The sequence below is a fragment of the Myotis nattereri genome, assembly GCF_964212035.1.
Source record: "Myotis nattereri genome assembly, chromosome: 5".
Classification (NCBI taxonomy): Eukaryota; Metazoa; Chordata; class Mammalia; order Chiroptera; family Vespertilionidae; genus Myotis; species Myotis nattereri.
The window spans coordinates 61,252,694-61,273,126 of NC_138080.1; the positions used below are offsets into that span (position 1 = coordinate 61,252,694).

Here is a 20,433-nt window from a genome sequence, read left to right on the forward strand (position 1 = left end):
CAGATATTTACATTACAATCCATAACAGTAGCAAAATTACAGTTATGAAATAGCAACGAAAATAATTTTATGGTTGGGGGTCACCACAACATGAGGAACTGTATTAAAGGGGCGTGGCATTAGGAAGGTTGAGAACCACTGGTTTAAGGACTGGAGATAAAGCAACGCCTCATTAATCTGAGTTGAATAACTTTTAAAAAATGTTTTAGTTTTTATTTTAAGTGCATGGAAAGGAAGTCTTTAGCTCAGATAAATTTAGGTATAAGCATTTACAATTTGCATATTACTGGGCAGTTAAAATCATTGCTGCTAAGTCTTATTAACTGTTCACACAAATATTACTTCTAAGGCTAGTATTTCCTTTGTTATTCATTTACAAAGTATGCTTTTTCCTTAAGTAGCAGGGAAATGGAATATTTACATAGTCTCAAAATATCTCCCCCCAAAATACTTGCTAATTATTAAAAGAAAAAGAGTAAGACACCACCATAATCAAGGCATCAAAGTTAACCTCACTAGTGAAGAGATACACAGAGATTATGCACCACTAATACGATGTAATGAGAAGAACATAGCATCACTTCTGTGATATTCTTGCCAAAGTATTGAGAAATATTTTATAAAATAACTATCCTGTGATCTTTAAAAGCATCAGAGTCATGGAAGGCAAGTAAGAATTGAGGAATTGATCCAAATTGAAGGAGGCTAAGGCCACATGACAAGTAAATGCAATGTATGGTTCTGAACCAGGTGCTTTTGCTCTAGTGGACATTGTCAAGGCAACCGGTGAAACTTCAATGTGCTTTGAAGATTAGATGATAGTGATGTATGAATGTCATTTTCCTGATTTTGTCAGATGTGTTGTGATTGTGAAGGAGAAAAATCCTTGTTTGTAGGAAATGTGCACTAAAGTACCCAGGGGTGACAGGGTATTGGTTTGGCAACTAACTCTCAATTATTCAGGAATATAAAAAAAGAATCCTTCTTGGTGTATTTGCAAATTTTCAGTAGTTGAGATTGTTTCCAAATAAAAATTAAATTAAAATAAGCTGTGCCTGTGCTGAAAGGTGGCATTTACAGTGTATGTCCTATCTCCCCTACTGCCCTCCCTCTGTGCCTTGTGTGTCCCTATAACTAAATGTGCCACCTTCTGCACCTTATTTTTCTAAGACAATTTTGTGCATGCATCACTAAAGATGCAAAAGGCAGTGGTGAAGTTTTGATAGATTCCCTAATCTTAGCACTGGTATTTTTATATGCCTCTCAAAATCAGCACTCAGTCAGGATTCATCTCTTACTTCCACATATTAGAAAAACTAATGCTAATATTATTTCTAAGAAAAAAATTACTATATAAATATAACATGAAAATGTGATAACCTATTATTCACACAAATAAATACAGTTTTCTAAGTTCTCTTCCCATCCTAGTCCATATACATAAATTATTTTCACATGGTTGTAATCACACCATAGGTACAATTTTACATTCTACTTTCCTTGTTTGAACATATTCCAATATTTTCAGAGAGCCTCTGGGGTTCTTCTTGCCCTCTGATTCTATGATTACATTTTTGAAACACTGACCCCATAATATAACTAGGAGACCATATTTCATTATTCAATACCTGCAATGCAGGCACCTTATTGCTTCTACCCAGTCAGTATAATACCGTTATGCTACATATCTAGAAGTTTATATGCTAATGCATTGTCATTTGACAACAGCTTTGAAGTCACTCAGACCAGGGATGGAATTCCAGCTTTGCTTTGGACAAGTCACTAAATCTTTCTGAGTTCTAGGTTTCAATCTGAAAAACAGGGAAAATATTTATCATATGGTATTTGTGAAGATTAAATGAGAAAATGAATGTAAAGTTCTTAGCACTGTGCTGGGTATGTAATAAGTTCTGAATAAATGTTTATTATTGTTCATCATCTAAGAGATGCATGACTAATTAGTAAAATTGGGCTTACTCCAAAGATTTAATTTTGTGACTCAGTTTTATTTGTGATGAGTAATGGGTTTTTTTTTTTTTTTTTTGGTAGTACCAAGTATCAAAGAGTTAACTAGGAATTCTAAAGAAATGAACTTATTTTCTAATCATCAGAATTGAGAACATATAGGAAAACTAGAGTGACAGCTGATTAGTCATCTTTCTGCAACACCTGCTTTAGGTTTTCTGCCTTCCAAAAAAAAAAAAGAAAAAAGTTTATAAAGCAACAACCCAAGCTCTTAAAGATGTAGTCACTGGAACATAAAATAAATATTACACATACAGTTTGCTTTTTAAAAATGGTCAGTTTGCTACGAATTTGCTTTTAAAAAGTGGTCAGTTGGCTCTGAATTTGCCGAATTTCTTGCACAGTCCAGTGATTACACATTTTGGGAAAAGGATAATGTCCTAGCTTATAAACTGGACCCATAAAGAAGTTACTGTTCATATTAGTAAAAAAAAAAAAATTCTACAAAAATGGTTCTTTAAGAAATTCCTTGAAATAGAGGCCCTCCTTGCTTGGGCAATCAGTAAATATTTCACAGAAAGGCACTGGCTGAGAAATTTAGTGTGTAGGGGCCAACAGTCACTGCCAAGTGTGACAGAGTCTCTCAAATTACACATCAATTACATTTTATTGACAGAAATTCTGTTTTTACGCTAAAGCAGAAGGGACAGGAATCCACTATGTAAGTAGAAGAACATTTAATATCATGAAGCTCAAGCCATTTAAAATTCTAAAATAAAAAAGAATAAGAAACATCATTGAAAAATATCTTCAAATATTTTTATAAAAGAAGCTTTCAATAGTTATTGTGACCTTAGAAAAACCCACCAACCTTGCTACCAAGAAGGAAAACGAAAGCAAAATATCATGGGCGAACAGATGATAATAGTCTTTTGTCTGCTGGAGAAAGGTGCTGAAGGTTCTGAGGCACAGGAAAGGAAGAATGTGTTTTAAAATGCAGACTTCCCCAACCAGCTTTGACTAAGGTCATGCTACCAGCAGTGAGAGAACCATGCGTGTGCACAGCCAAGTACTCTGAGCCAAAGTCATTAAGCTGACACCGAAAGGAAGAGAAACGTGTGAAGAGAAACAAGGGAACAATGAATGAATGAGGAAGAAGGCCACAAGGGCTGAAAAGAAGCGCTGTTGGCTGTTTGCATCCCAGGAAGGCGTGGGGAAGGAAGACGTAGGTGGCTCGCTCTAACAGAAAGGAAGCAAGGGGACACTACGCTGCGGAACCATCCCTGTGGGCTGCCACTGAGTCCCTTCTGTGACCAATGTTGAAGACTGAAAGGGAATGCTAAAGTACTAGTACACCCTCCAATGAATTTGGCCGTGAATATTAATTTAAAAGGTTATTCAAACATCCTTAGGGATGTCAAAAAAGATCATCTCAAGTAGGGTAGACTTTTTAATTTTTTTAGTGCAAATGAACAAAGTACATTCATTGCACCAGCAAAGGCAGGAAGTTTCCACATTTCTTAGTTGGCATTTGGGATCCACATAAGTCGAGATAATGGCACTGGCCCGGTGGAATATCTGTAAGCTGAAGCTAATATGGACAGTGGCATGAGGAGTACCTCCCCTGGCCCAGCAAAATGCCTTGCAGATTTAGCATAAGAGACTCAATAAGAAAAAAAGGAGATTAACTCTGCTTCTCAGTAGCTTTTGAGAGTGGGATGGCTCTGGGGTCAGGAATGATTTGCTAGAAATTGCAAGTGCTCTTTCTGTGAAAATATCTTCAATCGGAGGAAATCCACTTAAATGAAATAAATGATCTAGCATAATGCAAAACCTGGTTTCAATAAACAAACTTAACAAATGGAGTGTTAGGGCGGTCTCTAAATGTTTCAGTAATTACGAGTGTTTTCTAATTTTCTCATCCAAGGGTAAACATTAATATTTTGACTTTCCCTTTAAAAGACAAACCATCCATCAGATAGATGCCTTGTGCATCAATGTTTTTTTTTTCTTCATTTGCTCAAAAGAAAAAAGGGAGGCAGACACATATGTAATACCTTAATCAATAAAGAAAGATGTTTTATTGAAAAAAAATCAGATTGTTTTATGCTAAATGTATATGAAATCTTCATAAATGTGCTAGTTTATTTTTCTAGAGAAAAATCCAGAGGAGACCCCCCAAAATCAGGGGTGACTTTTATTGACCCAAGCTCATGAGCTAAGGAGAGCTGACCTTTCCCAGGTTGGCTTCCTGCTTAGAATGGATCAGCCGCTTTTCCCCCGAGTTGGATTCGATCAGTTTTGGATACACCACTCTTCACAGGCCTTCTGTCCACCTGACTTGTTCAAAATTTGAGGGTTAGAGCCTTGTTTCCTTAAATACCCTGTGGCTCCCTTAGGAAACCCTTAAATGAGCCTTCAAAGAGAAACTGGAGTGGCAGAGAAGAAGGAGAAATCTAAAAGAGCAGTACAGCCCAGCTGGTATGGCTAATGGCTGAGTGTCGACCTATGAACCAGGAGGTCGCAGTCCTGTTCCCAGTCAGGGCACATGTCTGGGTTACGGGCTCAATCCCCAGTGTGGGGCATGCAGGAGGCAGCCGATTGATGATTCTCTCTAATCATTGATGTTTCTGTCTCTCCCTCTCCCTCTCTGAAATCAATAAAAATATTAAAAATAAATAAATAAAAGAGCAGGACAAAATGCATGAAGTAGCTTCAGCTGTGCCTCAACTCTACGAATAAAAATTTCAAATGGCCCCAAAGCTATGAGCGACCCTACTAGAAAGAACATGTGCTCTGATCACAGAACCAGAGTTACTGTCACAGCTGTTCTAGGAAGACAAGTTTTGCTTTCACAGAGACCAGTAAATTGAGGACGTGGGAGCGCTTTCCTGCTCCTGACCAGCACACGGCAGACACTAGCCTCATCCTTGTGTACTTAGTTAAGGACGCCTCCACTCTGGCCTCTCATCTGCATAGGATCCTCCCAAGTGGTCCAGTGTAACCTGGCAAAGCCACCGCAGCACACACCAGGGAGCTTGCTGCTGGCTGCAAACACTGGCTCCATTTACTGCCAGAAAAGAAAGGCCTGCTCCCTTTTCATGGACAAGACTCCTGCTAGGGCTCAGTGTGTCTCCCAACTGGGTAGCCACAAGCCTGTTTCCTTCTTTAGCTGGTAGACAATGGAGGGTGAGATGAAAAGGAATACAGATCCTCGATACCTTTTACTTGGAGTGCTAACTAATGCAGGGCCTCGTGTCTGATCTTCTCCTCGGCTGAGGGGATGGCAGATGGCCCTCTGAAAGCTTTTCAAACCCAGGCTGCTTGCAGCAGAGCATGGGGGGGGGGGGGGTGGGGGGTGGGGAGGTTGTTACATTTCCCATACAGTGGTAGGAAGCAGCACCAAATAAAAGCACACAATTGTGCCACTTCTCTGGGAAGCTTATTACAACCTTACAATGAGGGCTTATTGGCTGAGGCCAAAAGCAGATGCAGCAGCAGCTTTGAATATTACTCAGGAGAGGTTTTAGAGAGCAGGGGCCGGGAGGAGGCTGAGGCACAGAGGAGAACAGACATGGGAGGAACATCAACAGGGAAGAGGTGAGGCCCAGATGAAGAGGGAAAAGAGAAGCTGTTATTTTAATCACAAAAGATCCATGCTCTTGTTTAAAGAATTTCTTCACACCCACCTGCCACTTCTTCCCCAAGCCTCCTCCTCTGGAAGACGTCAACAGGCAGGCCTGGCCTACAGAGCAGCGACCGCAGGACACTGCTGTTACCATGACAACTGTAGTGAACAAGTCTTGGAGCCTTTAAAGGAACTTTTGTGTGAGCTCCTTGAAGTGGACAGAGGAGGAACGAAAACATACTGAATGACACTTGCTGTACACCAGGCTAGTTCAAGAAGCTTCCTTTATTATTTCATTTAACCTCCAAAACAATACTGAGACGCATTTTTAGATCATTTTGCAACTGAGGAAACTCAGGCTTAGGGATGTTAAATAACTCGCTCAAAGTCCAACAGAGTCAAATTCAGGCATTCCTGACTTCAAAGTTCAAATCCTTTCTGCCACTCTATCCTGAGTCAGTACTTCTAATAGCAAGGTAGTGATAGCATGTGATAGTATGTGCTCAATAAATGTTTTCTGAAAGCACAACTAAACTGAACCAGAAGTGGAGACAGGGAAGAAACTCTAAAAAGTAGAAATAATAGGGGAGAGCTGACACTAGTAGTAAATTCTTAGCTAGGGGATGGCCAGCCTAACTGGCCCTCAAACCAATATACACACAAATTCAAGCACAATTGTTTGCAAAAAAAAAAAAAAAGGTATTGTCTATTATGTGCTGAAAGTATAGATATTTTAAGACCCAGGCTCTGTCCTATAGTAGCTCACAGTCTGTTGGGTAGGAAACATACATCAAGGACAAAATGCTGTGAAAAGATATAGGTAGCGATAAGATTGGAGTTTTCAGGACGGAGAAAGGAAACTGGGAAGGTCAGGGGAGGCTTCCTGGAGGAGGTAGTGCCAGAGTGAGTTCTTACAGGATGAGGAGTACTTAGCCAGGCAAGAGTGGGTGAGTGGTGGTATTCCAGGCAAAGAGAGCACCATGAATAGTCAGGGGCATGACATAGACAGCATGTGGATAGAACATTAAGTGTTTCCTACTGAGCCCAAGCTGTGTGGCAGGAAATGACACTGAAGAGATAGGTCGAGCCAGGAAGGAGACTTTAAATAAATGCCATGCTAAGTGTCTTGGACTTCGTCCATCAGAGGATGAGAGGCATTGATTGTTCTCTGCAAGGAGAGGGAGTGATACGGTCAGTGTGGAGGAGAGATTTGAAAGGATAATAATTGAAATAGGAAGAACAATTGGGAGGTGGATGCTGTGATTTATGTGGGAGATAATGAAGGCCTTAATCAAGGAAGGGTTGGTAGGGTTAGAGAAGGCCAGGTGTATTGTAGAAACATTTTCAAGGTCAAGTCAACAGATAATTGGATGGTGAGAAATGAAACTGGGACAATGACATATGAATTTCTACCTTAAGGAACTGGCTGGATGATGGGACCATTCATTAAAATTATGAATCAGGAGTAGGAGCAGATTTGGGGTAGGAGTGGGGAAGATGAGTTCATTTGACACCTGGGATATATCTAGGTGTCTAGTAGTTAGTTTAAGAATCAGAGACTCAGAAGAGAGATAAAGACAAGAGATAAAGACTCAAAAGCAGAAGTCTGAAAATAGTTTCTTCTGCAATCATATCTATACTGAAGATGTGTTTTGTTTAGAACTTGGTGATAATACTTTATAATTAAAACATGGAAATATCAGGAAAGTGCACCAAAAATTTTCTGTATTTCTAGGACCTCTTGAAAATTCTGCTTATTTGCATTTCCATTCTTCCCAGGCAACAGTCTGCTGGAAATAGGAAGCAGCTGTGCTCTCTGAGCAGGGCTCATGCTCTCCTGGGAGCTGTAGTCCTCACCTGGCTGGACCCCTGGCCCTGAGTGAGGTTCAGCATTGGTTGCCATTTTATCACAACAATTGCTCTGTTGCCTTTCTTATGGTAGAGTTAAGAGGAAAGTAACCTTTTCTTGTTCACTTATCTCAATCAAAAGTAGAAAATGAAATCTATTCCAAGATAACAGTGTGTTTCAAGGAAAATGGTCTTAAGAAATGAAAAAAGTTGCCATATATTTGATATGCAAATAAAGCATATCCTGTTGAAAGAATTAAACTTGAGACACCATTATGAAATAAACTATATTAAAAGCAGTTGCTGTTATATTTAAAAAGTGCATAACTTTACATTTGTTTGTATCATCTTTAATTTCTTTCATCAGTATTTTCTGCTTTTCATTTTATAAGTCTTTAATATTATTAAAATGTCCATAATACCCAAAGCAATCTACAGACTTAATGCAGTCCCTATCAAAATTCCAAGAGCATATTTTACATAAAAATAAAAAAACTGTAAAATTGATATAAAACCACAAAAGACTCCAAATAGTCAAAACAATTTTTTAGGGAGGAAAAAAGAACAAAGCTAGAAACATACTTCCTAATTTCAGTGTAATAAAAATATATTACAAAGCAGTGGTAATTAAAAAGTGTAGTACTGGCATAAAGACGGACATATACACCAATGAAACAAAATAGAGAGCCCAGAAATAAATCCATGCATATATGGCCAACTGATCTTTATCAAGGGTGCCAAGAATACACAATGGGGAAAGGATAGTCTCTTCAATTAATGGTATTGGGAAAACTGAATATCCACATGCAAAAGAATGGAATTGGACTCTTATCTTATACACACACACATACACACACACATACACAAGAAAACTCAAAATGGATTCAAGACTTAAAATGAAAGAAAAGAAGCTATAAAACTCCTAGAAGGACATATTGAGGAAAAGCTTCATGACATTGGTGTTGGCAATAATTTCATGGATACGACACCAAAAGTTCAGCCAACAAAAGCAAAAATGGACAATTGAGACTACATCAAACTAACAAGCTTCTATGCAGTAAAGGAAACAACCAATGGACTATAGAGGCAACTCACAGAATGGGAGAAAGTATTTGTAAATCATATATGTGATAAGGGGTGATTTCCAAAATATATAAGGAACGCCTACAACTCAATAACAAAAACATTAAAAGCCCAATTGAAAATGTGGAACTTGAATAAACATTTCATCAAGGAAGACATACAAATAGCCAACAGATATGTGAAAAGATGCTCAATGTCACTAGTCCTTAGGGAAATGCAAATCAAAACTGTGATGAGATATCACCTTACACCTGTTAGACTGGCCATCAGAAAAAAACAATCACAGGTGCTGGTGAGGATGTGGAGGAATTGGAGCCCTTTTACACTACTGGTGGCAATGTAAAATGATACAGCCGCTATGGAAAACAGTATGGAGGTTCCTCAAAAATTTAAAAATAGAACTACTGTATCATCCAGCAATCCTACTTCTGGATATTTATCCAGAAGAATTGAAATCAAGGATCACTATTATAATAGCTAAGATGCGGAGCAATCTAACTGTCCATCAACATATGAATGGATAAGCAAAAATGTGGTAGATACACACAATGGAATATCAAGACTTAAAAAAGAAAGACACCTGGAAAAATGCCACAGCATGAACCTTCGTTGACTAAGTGAAATGAGCCAGTCACAGAAGAACAAATAGTATGGTATGATTTCACTTATATTATACTAGAGGCCTGGTGCATGAAATTTGTGCAGGGGAGGGGATGTCCCTCAGCCTGGCCTGCACCCTCTCCAGTCTGGGACCCCTCAGGGAATGTCTGACTGCTGGTTTAGTTGGACATCCCTAAACCGGCAGACATCCCTCTCAAAATCTGGGAAGGCTGGCTACTTACCGCTTGCTTACCTGCCTGCCTGATTGCCCCTAACCGCCTCTGCCTGCTGGCCTGATCACCCCCTAATTGATCCCCTGCTGGCCTGATCACCCCTAACTGCCCTCCCCTGGTGGCCTGATCACTCCTAACTGCTCTCCCCTGCCGGCCTGATCGCCCCTAACCACCTCTGTCTCGCTCCTGCCACTGTGGCTTTGTTCAGAAGGATGTCCGGAAGACGTCCACTCTAATTAGCATATTACCCTTTTATTAGTATAGATGATGTCTGAGATATCTAAGATTGACTCATGGAAGCAAAGAATAGAATGATGGTTGCAGATGCTAGGGGCCGGGAAAGGGACAGTGGTATAAAATTTCAGGTGTGTAAAATGAATAAGTTCTTGAGATCTGATATACTGTCTAACATGACTATAGCTAACAATACTGTATTGTACACTTTAAAAAATCTGTTAAGAGGATAGATCTCATGTTGTGTTCTTACCCCATTAAAATAAAATAAAAATTTTAACAAAAAAAACGATGCATGTTGAAAAACCCAATGAACTGAAAAAAAGAATTGAAATTTCAATAGTTTCTTTTGGAAATTGAATGAAATAAATGATGATGTACCATTGCCTCTGTCCCATGAACACATTGCCCGACCTTAAGTGTGTTTGAATTTGCAACCTCTGTCTTAGAGTCACTGGTATATAGCATCATGGACAGCGAGAATGGAATTTGGAAGAATGGATGAGATCATCCAGAGAGTATGTCTAGAGCGAGAAGAAAAGTAGGCCAAGAGCAGAATCTTAGGGAAATACTTGAAGGAAAGGGTTCCCAAAAGAGTCTGAGAATGATGAGAGAGAGGTTAAAGGAGAACCTGAGTAGTGTGGTAGCATCAAAGCCAGGGGAGTAGAAGCATGGAGGAAGGAGAGATCAATACTATCAAATGTTTGCTCTATACGAACAAGAAAGGAGGCCAGTCCAGCTACTGCATAGCTTAGACCAGAGATCTCCACACTACCTTGGTTCACAGTGCCTTTAAGTCTGTCATTTTTAACAATGCTCCAAAGTCCAGAGGAATACCCAACAGTTCCATAAATAAGTATTTAGTCCAAACATCTTAACACATTGCATACCGCATAGAAATCTCTAAGACATGCACCAGGGACCGCACGTTTTTGGGCAAACTGCACGTTATTTAAATCATCATAATGCACTTTAGGTGTTGTTTTTCAATAATTATAACATTTTTATTTACAAAAACAATTAAACAATTAAAGTTCCTAGTACTTTTTTAACATATGGTACTGCGTAAAACATTTTCCTCTATGAAGAGGGACCAAACAAAATTTACATAAGTATCTAGATTCGCTCCTTCTTCCATGGATGTGAAAAACAAGAACACTCGTGAGCGGTCCTTAACAGATGGTGCGTGAAACACGAGAAAACTCCTGAGCGGTACGAAATGTGTTAATACAAATATTTATATCCTTCAAACTTAGTAACCATTTGAAAAAATACTGCACTTAAACTGAAAGAAATTTCAATTTTTAAATTTCATTCTTTAAAAGCTACAATTACTTACTTATGGGACATATGAGCCTCTTGAGCATTTCACAAATTCTCCCATCTTCTCCAGCTGACATCCTCATTACCTACATTGATTTTTATACAGAACTTGCTTTTAGCACAGCGGCCACAGAAAACCAGCATTTAAAGAGATGTCACTGAAAGAAATGTAGCTCATCTAATGTGAAATTGTGAACTGGTCCTAGCCATTGATCACCAGTGTCTCATAGAGGTGGAGACACATCCCCGGAATCCCTGTGGGTTTGCTGTACTTCCCTAGGGCACCTTGGCACACACTTTGGGAACCATGGGGTTAAAGCTGATTTAGAATCCTATCATTTATATACTTCTTTCTATGGAGATACCTGGTCTGTAATCCATACAACTAACCTATAAAAGAATTGATGCAGCACAACTGGTTTGTGATTTGAGTAACTGCTGCCACTGCCAGTTCTCATGCCCCCAGACTAACAGGCAGTAGGATCACCTAAATAAATATAAAGATAAACAAAGTTTAATGCCTTCAGTCCTCTTCCCAAACAAACCTTTTCTCTGAGTTAAAAAATATTTTCTCTTCCTTTCTCTTGCTATCCTCAGAATAAGAAAAGAATCAGTGTTATGATGGGGGGTAAGGGGGTGGGATGGAGACAGTGAGTGGGTCTGAAGCAGTCACACTGGCAATCAGCATCCGAGTACTTGAAGCCTCTGTATACTCAGAAGTAAAACTGACCTTTCCTTGTAAGATAGCCTCCATATCTAGCAGTTTCAAGTACAACACATAGCTCCATATCTGGCAGTTTCAAGTACAACACATAGCTTGCCAGTGTGTACCTTGGGCAAGTCACGTAACCTCTCTGGGCCTCCGTTTCATATATGTGTGTATATGTATGTGTATTTATATATATGATATATGTATGACACATTATACATTATATAGTAATCCTATCTAATAATAGACAAACATGGTAATTGATCGTACCTTTGCTACACCTCACATTGGCTAATCAGCGAGATATGCAAATTAACCACCAACAAAGATGGCGGTTAATTTGCATACGTAGGCGCGAAGTGGTGGAGCGAAGACTGAAGGCTGCTCCGGCTGGAGCAGCGAAGGCTTGAAGGCGGCTCTGGCCAGAGCGAAGGCCTGGGTCCCGGGTGCCGGAGGAAAACCGGTACCGGCAGCCAGGGGAAGGGAAGGCCTATTGCACAATCTTTTCGTGCAACAGGCCTCTAGTATATAATATAGAACAAAAAGAAAAGTAAGAAATTGAACTAAACTTTTTCGTATTATAAGCCATACTTTTTTCACGCTTTACTCTTGCAAAGATGCCGTGATGTCTATTAAACAAGCTGCATTTATTTCCCAATAGTTTGTTTTCCTATTTTTAATTTATCAAACACCAAGAGCCTCTTATTAACAACAGTGAGCCAGTGCAACCACATCAAATTGATACAGTTATCTTCCAAAGCCAAACCACATGATGTCTCAGTTCATTGTCATGACAAGTAAATGAACAGTTTCTATTTAACACCTTGAAATGGTGAAACAGCACGTACACTTTGTACTAGTCCTCCAGCCCACCGCTGGTTACTATGCTGGACCATCTCTTAAGGCTTTTGCCCTCAGAGTCTCTGACTTCTCTACCCGAGCACGGGAGGTGGCAAGTGGGAGCAGGAGACCCCAGGACCGTTGCCACCACTCTCTCTGCCAGCCCACGAGGGCCGCTCACCCCATCCCGGCTTATTCAGCCTTTCTGCCCACGGACTCAGTTAGCAAACGACTCCGACAGATGCCAACAGTGGACTGGACACCTGACTTCAAGTCACTGTCCTCCCCTGCTCTTGTCTGCGCTGGAAGTGTGAGCGAGGCAGAGGCGGCAACATGAGAGCAAGGTTTTGGGGGCACCCAAGGCTGGAGGAGTGTTCAGAATGGCTTGTTGCCCAGCCACACGCACGGTCCCCTGTTCAGGTTCAGCCCATGCTACTATCATGAAAGAATCCTGGGCTGGGGCGAATTGGAGCGAGCAGGTACTCCATAGGAGCTACACCCGCCCACAGCATACAGGGCTCCCCACGCTCACGCTCATCGTTCGTCTCTCATGTGCCTTCCAGAAGCAAAGACACAGGTTTCTCTTGATCTTCCTCCCTTTCCTTCCCTCACTCGCTGCCTTCTGCAACTCTGTCATTTTCTAAAACGCCCTGGTGCGAGCACGTTAAGGCCGAGGGTATCCAATTGCTCCAACGGCCCCAGAAACTGGTGTCTTTCCTCTCCTCATAAAAGCTGAAAATGCTCCTCTTTGATTCCCAAAGCCCCCAGCATGCTTATGCGGTGCCAGGAGGGGAAGCTTAGCTTGGCTGGCTGGCAGTTGTGCTAAGTCTGGCCACAATTTAGAAAGAAGCTTTTTGAATCTGAGCATTTAGGTAGAAAGTGGAGAAGTGTGGCTGTATGAAAGAGCAATTGATGTTAAATATTCATGCTCTGTTCTCTGTTCATCAGAATCAGTAACCCCCATTGTTTAGCTGCAGCACTGGCTTCTTACTAGGGCTGTACTGAAGGAACTGGATACAAAACAACGCCAACCACACACACACACACACACACACACACACACACACACCCCTCACTCCCACCCCCACACACCCAGACATGAGTACTTACACTAGTATGTTTGAAGTGTTTCCAGTTAACATTGTGCAATTCAGCATTATTAATTTTTCTGGGATAGTTATCCTTCCATCAGCGTTTTAGAACTATTACTATCTCTCCCCCAAACCCCCACCTTTTCCTTCTCTCATGTTGTATTCAGCAACTTTGTCTTTACTTAAAAACCATATAAAATAGTATTTTATATGATCAGTATGTGTCTTAAACAATTCTGAAAGTGAATTGCAACATATTCTAGTTCATTTTTCAGAAACAAAATTATTTTACAAAATAGAGAAGAAATAGACTATAATTGAATACAATGTGGTAATATCATAGGTTGCTTTAGTAACAACTTTGAAGTCATGTTTCCTGAGCTTTTAGGAAATAAACATTTTATATTTTTATATGTTGATTTATTTTTTTCAAAATACATGTAATTCAACCACAGGAACTTTAAAAATAGTCACTTACTTTAAAAGGAAAAAGAAAAACAGCACTTAAATAAAAGCTTTTTTTGGTCTTATTTTTGTAGCTATATTTATTTCAAATTTTTTACAAAGAGTATGTTTTACCATTATAATAAAAATGATAAAATTGATATTTTGAAAAAACAGCTGAGCAGTTGCTGAATTCTATGTTTCAGAATCCACCAAGTTCTCCCTTACCTATGTCGTCTGCAAGAGAAATGTTGGTGAAGGTGCTGTCCTCCTCTTCCTCTTTGCTGGGCCCGTCCATCTTGTATGCTTTTCAGGTCTGTTAGTGAGGAAAATGAGGGCAGGGAAAAGCGGCAGTCTCCCCATGTGATCGCCCTTGTTAAATCATTAATAAATGAGCGTCCAAGAAGGTGCTATCTGATCCTTGCACTAGCCACCCTCTTCCTGCTTGCCACCTGAGAAGTCCTACCTGAGTGTTATGTTCTTAACCGGAAATGGTTAGACACTCAGGTGAAAAAGCCACAATCTTTACCTGCAGCTGTTGAGCTGGTACTGGTGCCGTTCTCTGGCTAGATGCCAAACCTGGCCTTCAGTCCTATGGCAATTTCCTTGGGCTGAATGGCCCAAGAACATTGCCAAAAAAGCACCGGGATGAGGTTGGGGGAAGAAATGGAACTTCATATGATTAGCATATCTTTTAGGCACCTACAAGAAACAAGGTTTTGGTCAGTGACCTAGCAGCATGACTTGCTCACAGAGCCTCAATTTCCTGTCCTATACCAGGATAGGTCTGTGATAAAGATTAAAAGTGAATAACAGGCACCTGATAAATATCAACCACAGTAAGAACTACAGATGATCAGTCATGTGTGAGGAAATAAGATTCTCCATGGATTGAGCTCATCAGTGCCCTCTCCTATTACTGTATATATACCTTACCCTGTGAAAGTTCATTAAAATGACAGGGCCTCCCTTTCTTATTTCTGGAGGAGCCCAAGGGGCAGAACGTTGGCCTTGCCAGCCTTTAGGGTGAGGGCCCTTTGTCAGAGGAGGTGGCATTCTTTTACAACTGTTTCTTGGTCCCCTAGTCCACATTCATATACGCAGACAAACCCAAAACTATTTGAGAATTTCATGTAATTCCTCTTTGCAGGGAAAAAAACAGCCAAATTTGATGATGAAATTTAAGCAAAAATTAATATTGAGTTACTACATGCTACATTCTGCCCTAAGTGCTTTGATGCATAGGATATTTTTATTCACTCAAGTTCACTGTTGTTACATCAAGCCAAATGGATGTGAGCTATTAGAAATTCTGAATGTTACAAATTAAATTCACTAGAATAGAATTCCTCCTAATTTTCCAATTACATTCTACAAATATTGAGCGTTTGTTCTATACAAGCTGGGGACTTTGGAGAGTTCAAAGTAAGAGATAGCTATTGCTGTTAATAAGCTTATAACAAAGCTCAAAGGTAAGAGTCCCGGAGGTTTACAGAAGGGAAAGAGTATACCTGGCTGGCAGGTCTTGGAAGGCTGAGAGAAGGTGACACATGAGATGCATAACCAATGACAAATGGGATCCAACAGGCATACATGGTCAGGTGGTGAGTGCTGTCTCAGTGAAGGGGCATGGGCAAAGGCTCAGAGTTGGAAAAGCATTAGGCATGGTTGGGCACCAAGGTGGAATATAGGTTAAGGCCGTATCTAAGAGAGCTACAGCAATACCTAAGAGAGCTTTGAATGCCAGACTGTGTTAGTCCAAGTCCTCTAAGAATCAGACACTAAGATGGGATTAAAAGCATGAGAAGAAATAGGGAGGGAGTCAGGAAAGGCTAGGAAAGCCTCCGACCATGATGTAAGACTGACCCAGAGCAAAGACACAACAGAGTGGAAGGTCTAGCTTGTCCTTCAGACTAAGGAAGTTCTGACAAGGTTGTCAAAGAGTACTCGAGCCAGAGTTGACCATAGAGGAGTCCTGTGCCTCCCAGGAATGGCCTTCCTTAGCATTCTTGCAATGCTTACTTACTGGCTAGGAGCAGCTGGTGGGAAGGGAGGCCTCTGTGCAAACATGGATTTCAGATCACAGCATCTGGGGCCCCTGGTCAATTACACTCCCTATAGTTGGAGGTTAACAAGGCATGTGATCATGGCCATCATATGAGGTTTTTTTTGTGTGTGTTTTTTTTTGTTTTGTTTTGTTTTAGCAACTGTATATATAATCATGGACCAGTACTTTAGGAAGCATAGAAATATATCTCTTGCCTAATCTATCATCTGTCAGTCCTAGAAATAATAGCACATAGTGCGTACTGTGTGCTAGAAAAAAAACTCCATGAGGTAGGCACTAATATTCTCATTTAAAATATGAGGGAGCTGAGGCATAGAGAGAGATGAAATAAAAGACAAGCAGCTAAGTAAGTGGTTGAGCTGGGATTGGAATCCAGGCTCTCTGGATCCAGGGTCTGTGTTCTTAACCACTATATTAACCACTATGTTAACTACTCTTAATAAAATTATGGGGTAATAGAGGGGATGGAAGAGAAGAATTAATCTGGAAAAAGAATTTAGGAACTGAAATGTGCCTTTGGTTTAAATTGTGAATTTGGGTTTTATTTTTTAGTACTCATGACCAATTGGCCTAGGATTAGCCTATCAGTGGTCGGCAAACTCATTAGTCAAAAGAGCCAAATATCCACAGTACTTCTTCAAAATAGACTCACCCAGGCCGAAAACCGACTTCTGCGCATGGGCCAGGAAGTTTCAATTGCACTGTATGCATGCCCACACTTGGTATTTTGTGGAAGAGCCACACTCAAGGGGCCAAAGAGCCGCATGTGGCTCGCGAGCCGCAGTTTGCTGACCACGGGCCTAGGCAGTTGCTTTTTTGTCTTCTTTCTGATTACCTTTAAGGACTTTTATCATGAAGTATCTATCCCAATCGATAGGGGAATGAAAAGAGATAAATCAGAAGTCAGTCATCATTGGTACCATCCCCATAGTCTTTGGGCAAAAGTTATGATGGAGATGATGTTCACTTTTTACTAGAGTGGGAATTATCTGTGGATTTAAATTATTCATGGTAAATATTTACCCCTCTGTTTTCTTCTAATAGTTTTATTGTTTTAGCTATTATATTTAAATTGTTGATTCATTTTGAGCTAATTTTTGTATATGGAGTGAGGTAGGGGTATTGTAGCTCCATTCTTTTGCATTTGGTTTACTCAGTTGTCCCAACACCATTTGTTACAGAGAAAAGTGAATGGTCTTGGCATCATTGTCAAAAGTCAATTGGCCATATATGTTTGTGTTTATTTCTAAACTCCCAATTCTATTTCATTGGTCTATATATCTATCTTTATGTCAGTATGACACTGTTTTGATTACTACAGCTTTTTGATAAGTTTTGAAATTAGAAAATGTGAGTACTCCAACTTTGTTTTTCTTTTTAAAATAATGTTTGACTATTCGGGGTCCCTTGCAGTTGTATATGAATTTGAGGATTGGCATAAATTTGGCAGTGGATTCTTAGATTTGACATAAAAAGCATAAGTAACAAAAGAAAAATAGATAAATTGAACTTCATAAAAATTAAAAGCATTTGTGCACCGAAGGCATTATCAAGAATGTGAAAGGGCAACATACAGAATGGGAGAAAGTATTTGCAAATCATATATATGAAAGGGTTTAATATCCAGGATATATAAAGAATTCTTACAACTCAACAACAAAAAGACAAACAACCCAATATTTAAAATGGTCAAAGAACATGACCAGACAGTTCTCCAAAGAAGATATACAAATGGCCAATAAACACATGAAAAGATGTTCAAAATTATTGGTCATTAAGAAAATGCAAATTGCCCAGCCAGTATGGGTCAGTGGTTGAGCATGGACCCATGAATCAGGAGGTCATGATTTGATTCCCTATCCGGATTGTGGGCTCGGTCCCCTGTGTGGGTCATGCAGAAGGCAGCCAATCAATGATTCTCTCTCATCATTGATGTTTCTATCTCTCTCTCCCTCTCCCTTCCTCTCTGAAATCAATAAAAACATATTTTTAAAACAAGAAAATGCAAATCAAAACTACAGTGGGATACCACTTCACACTCACTAGCATTACTTTAATAAAAACAATAAAATGAAAAGTGTTGGCAAGGATAGAGAGAAATAAGAACCTTTATACATGGCTGGTGGGAATGTACAATGATACAGCTACTATGAAAACCATTTTGGCAGTTCCTCAAGAAGTTAAACATAAACTTACTATATGATGCAGCATTTCCATGCCTACAGATTTACCCAAGAGAAATGAAAACATAGGTCCACACAGAAACTGGTATATGAATGTTTATAGCAGCATTATTCATAGAAGCCAAAAGGTGGAAACAACCCAAGTGCCCATCAGTGGATGAATGGATAAACAAATTGTGATATATAACCCAATGGGGTATTGTTCGACAATAAACAAGAACAAAGTACGGGTACATGCTGCAATTTAGATGAACCTCAAAAACATTGTTAAGTGAAAGAAGTTAGAGACAGAAAGTCACATTTTATATTATCTTTTTTAATATGATAAATTGAGAATAGGCAGGTACACAGAGGCAGAAGGCGAGCTGGGGGGAGAGGGAATGTAGAGTATGATTACTAAATGTGTATGGGGTGTTTTTCTGGGATGATGAAATGTTTCAAACTAGGGAGAGGTGGCTGTTTAACCACATTGGGAGTACATTAAATGTCACTAAGTCGTATACTTCATAATGATTAACTGCAAGTTTATGAATTTCACTTTACTTTTAAAAAAGGTTAAGAAAATCAAGCCAGGCCCTGGCTGGGTAGCTCAGTTGGTTCGAGCATCATCCTGATATGCCAAGGTTGTGGGTTCAATCCCTGGTTAGGACACATACAAGAATCAACCAATGAAGGCATAAATAATAAGCGAAACGACATCAATGTCTCTCTCTCTTCTTTCTCTCTCAAAAAAGAAAACGCAACCAGGAAAAAAATGATCAATGGTTTCCTGTCTCCCCATAATATGAATGAATGAATTGAATTAAGAACCCTAAATCATGACATGCGCTACAATTGCAAACTAACATAAGACTAGTCTACCATGTGTCATAAAATTAATAAGACTAGAATGGACCTGGTATAATATCTACGGTGTCTTCTAGAATTAATAAGGCTAAAAAGAAGGTTACGGTAAGAATACAAATCTTTATTGTGATATAATCTTCCCTAAAACAGATGCAAATGAATAAACACGAAGGTTTATATGGTTATGTAAGAAATCATCTGTCATTTTTAAATGGGTATGTGAGTTATAAATGTGTGTGTGCATGTGTGCATATGAATGGTGTTGGGGGTAACAGAGTCAAAGAAAGTACAAAATGAGGAGAATTAGTAAACTAACCAGGATTCTCATAATCCCTTTGGCATGATCTCAAAATACCAATGCAATAATGAAGCACATTGGAAGCCAGTGCTTGCTGTGGGCTTTCAGATCGTTTTCTAAGCAATAGCCCAGGAAACATCTCTAAGGGCTCTGAGTACCAATTATGACATCTGAAGTGTGTGTAATCAGTAGATTCCTGGAGAGAAACTGGCATCTGTAAAGGAGGGGCTAAGCATGCCTTTGCTGGATAGAAGGTTCTCTTTCTTTAGGAACAATTTCACATGGAACTATTTGGATATTTTTGACAAATTTGTGCAAATTGTATTACTTCAGCCTGTTAGCTACAAAGGGGGATGTGATGGCAGAATTTTACTTTTATTATTTGTAGCTAATAATGATAGCTAGCATTTATTGATGATTATTCTATGCTCAGCACTATTCTAAGTATTATACCTATAACAATCTCATTATTCCTCATAATAATCCTATAAGGAAATAGAAATACATGGACAAAATAGTTTGTCCAACACCCACAGTCAGGAAGAGCCAGAGCTGGACTCATACCCAAGCAGTCCAGGTCCAAAGTCCACATTCCAGCCACCCTGGTGGGGGATAGTGGGGCCTCACATCCACCCCATGCTGTGCAGGCCAAGCCACACCCCAGGCCTACCTTTTTCTAATTTGCATATATGCTAGTGGTGGCCCTACATCAATGCAATGGGAGCTGTTTTTTGTTTGTTTGTTTGTTTTTTCATGAATCTCCAGTGGGCACAAACTGTGTTTAGAAATTAAATTCTTGCATTAAGGAGAAAAATTGCCAGCACTTACTTCTATATTTGATGATTCTTCCTTATCTGTAACATGTTTTTCAAAGGAGAACTTATCCTTATTTTTGTGCCCATAACCTTACTAGTCATTTATTATTATTAACACCTCCCAAGTCAATTGTCTCTTATTATTAAAACACATCTACTGTTGAGGAGAAAAATAAAGCTATGAATAAAATCTGACTTCAGTAACTTTTCACATGCCTTCCTAGG

General features: G+C 39.6%; 1 protein-coding gene across 1 annotated transcript in view; it reads right to left on the bottom strand.

Moving 5' to 3' along the window:
- Positions 1-14,296, bottom strand: part of SCOC (short coiled-coil protein) — a gene marked incomplete at its 5' end in the record, with an annotated part of 28,457 nt that extends 14,161 nt beyond the window's left edge. The window contains one exon of the mRNA XM_081092908.1: positions 14,227-14,296. Within this exon, the coding sequence (XP_080949034.1) occupies positions 14,227-14,296 (70 nt within the window). The remainder of the gene's footprint in view (positions 1-14,226) is intronic.
- Positions 14,297-20,433: the final 6,137 nt, after the last annotated feature.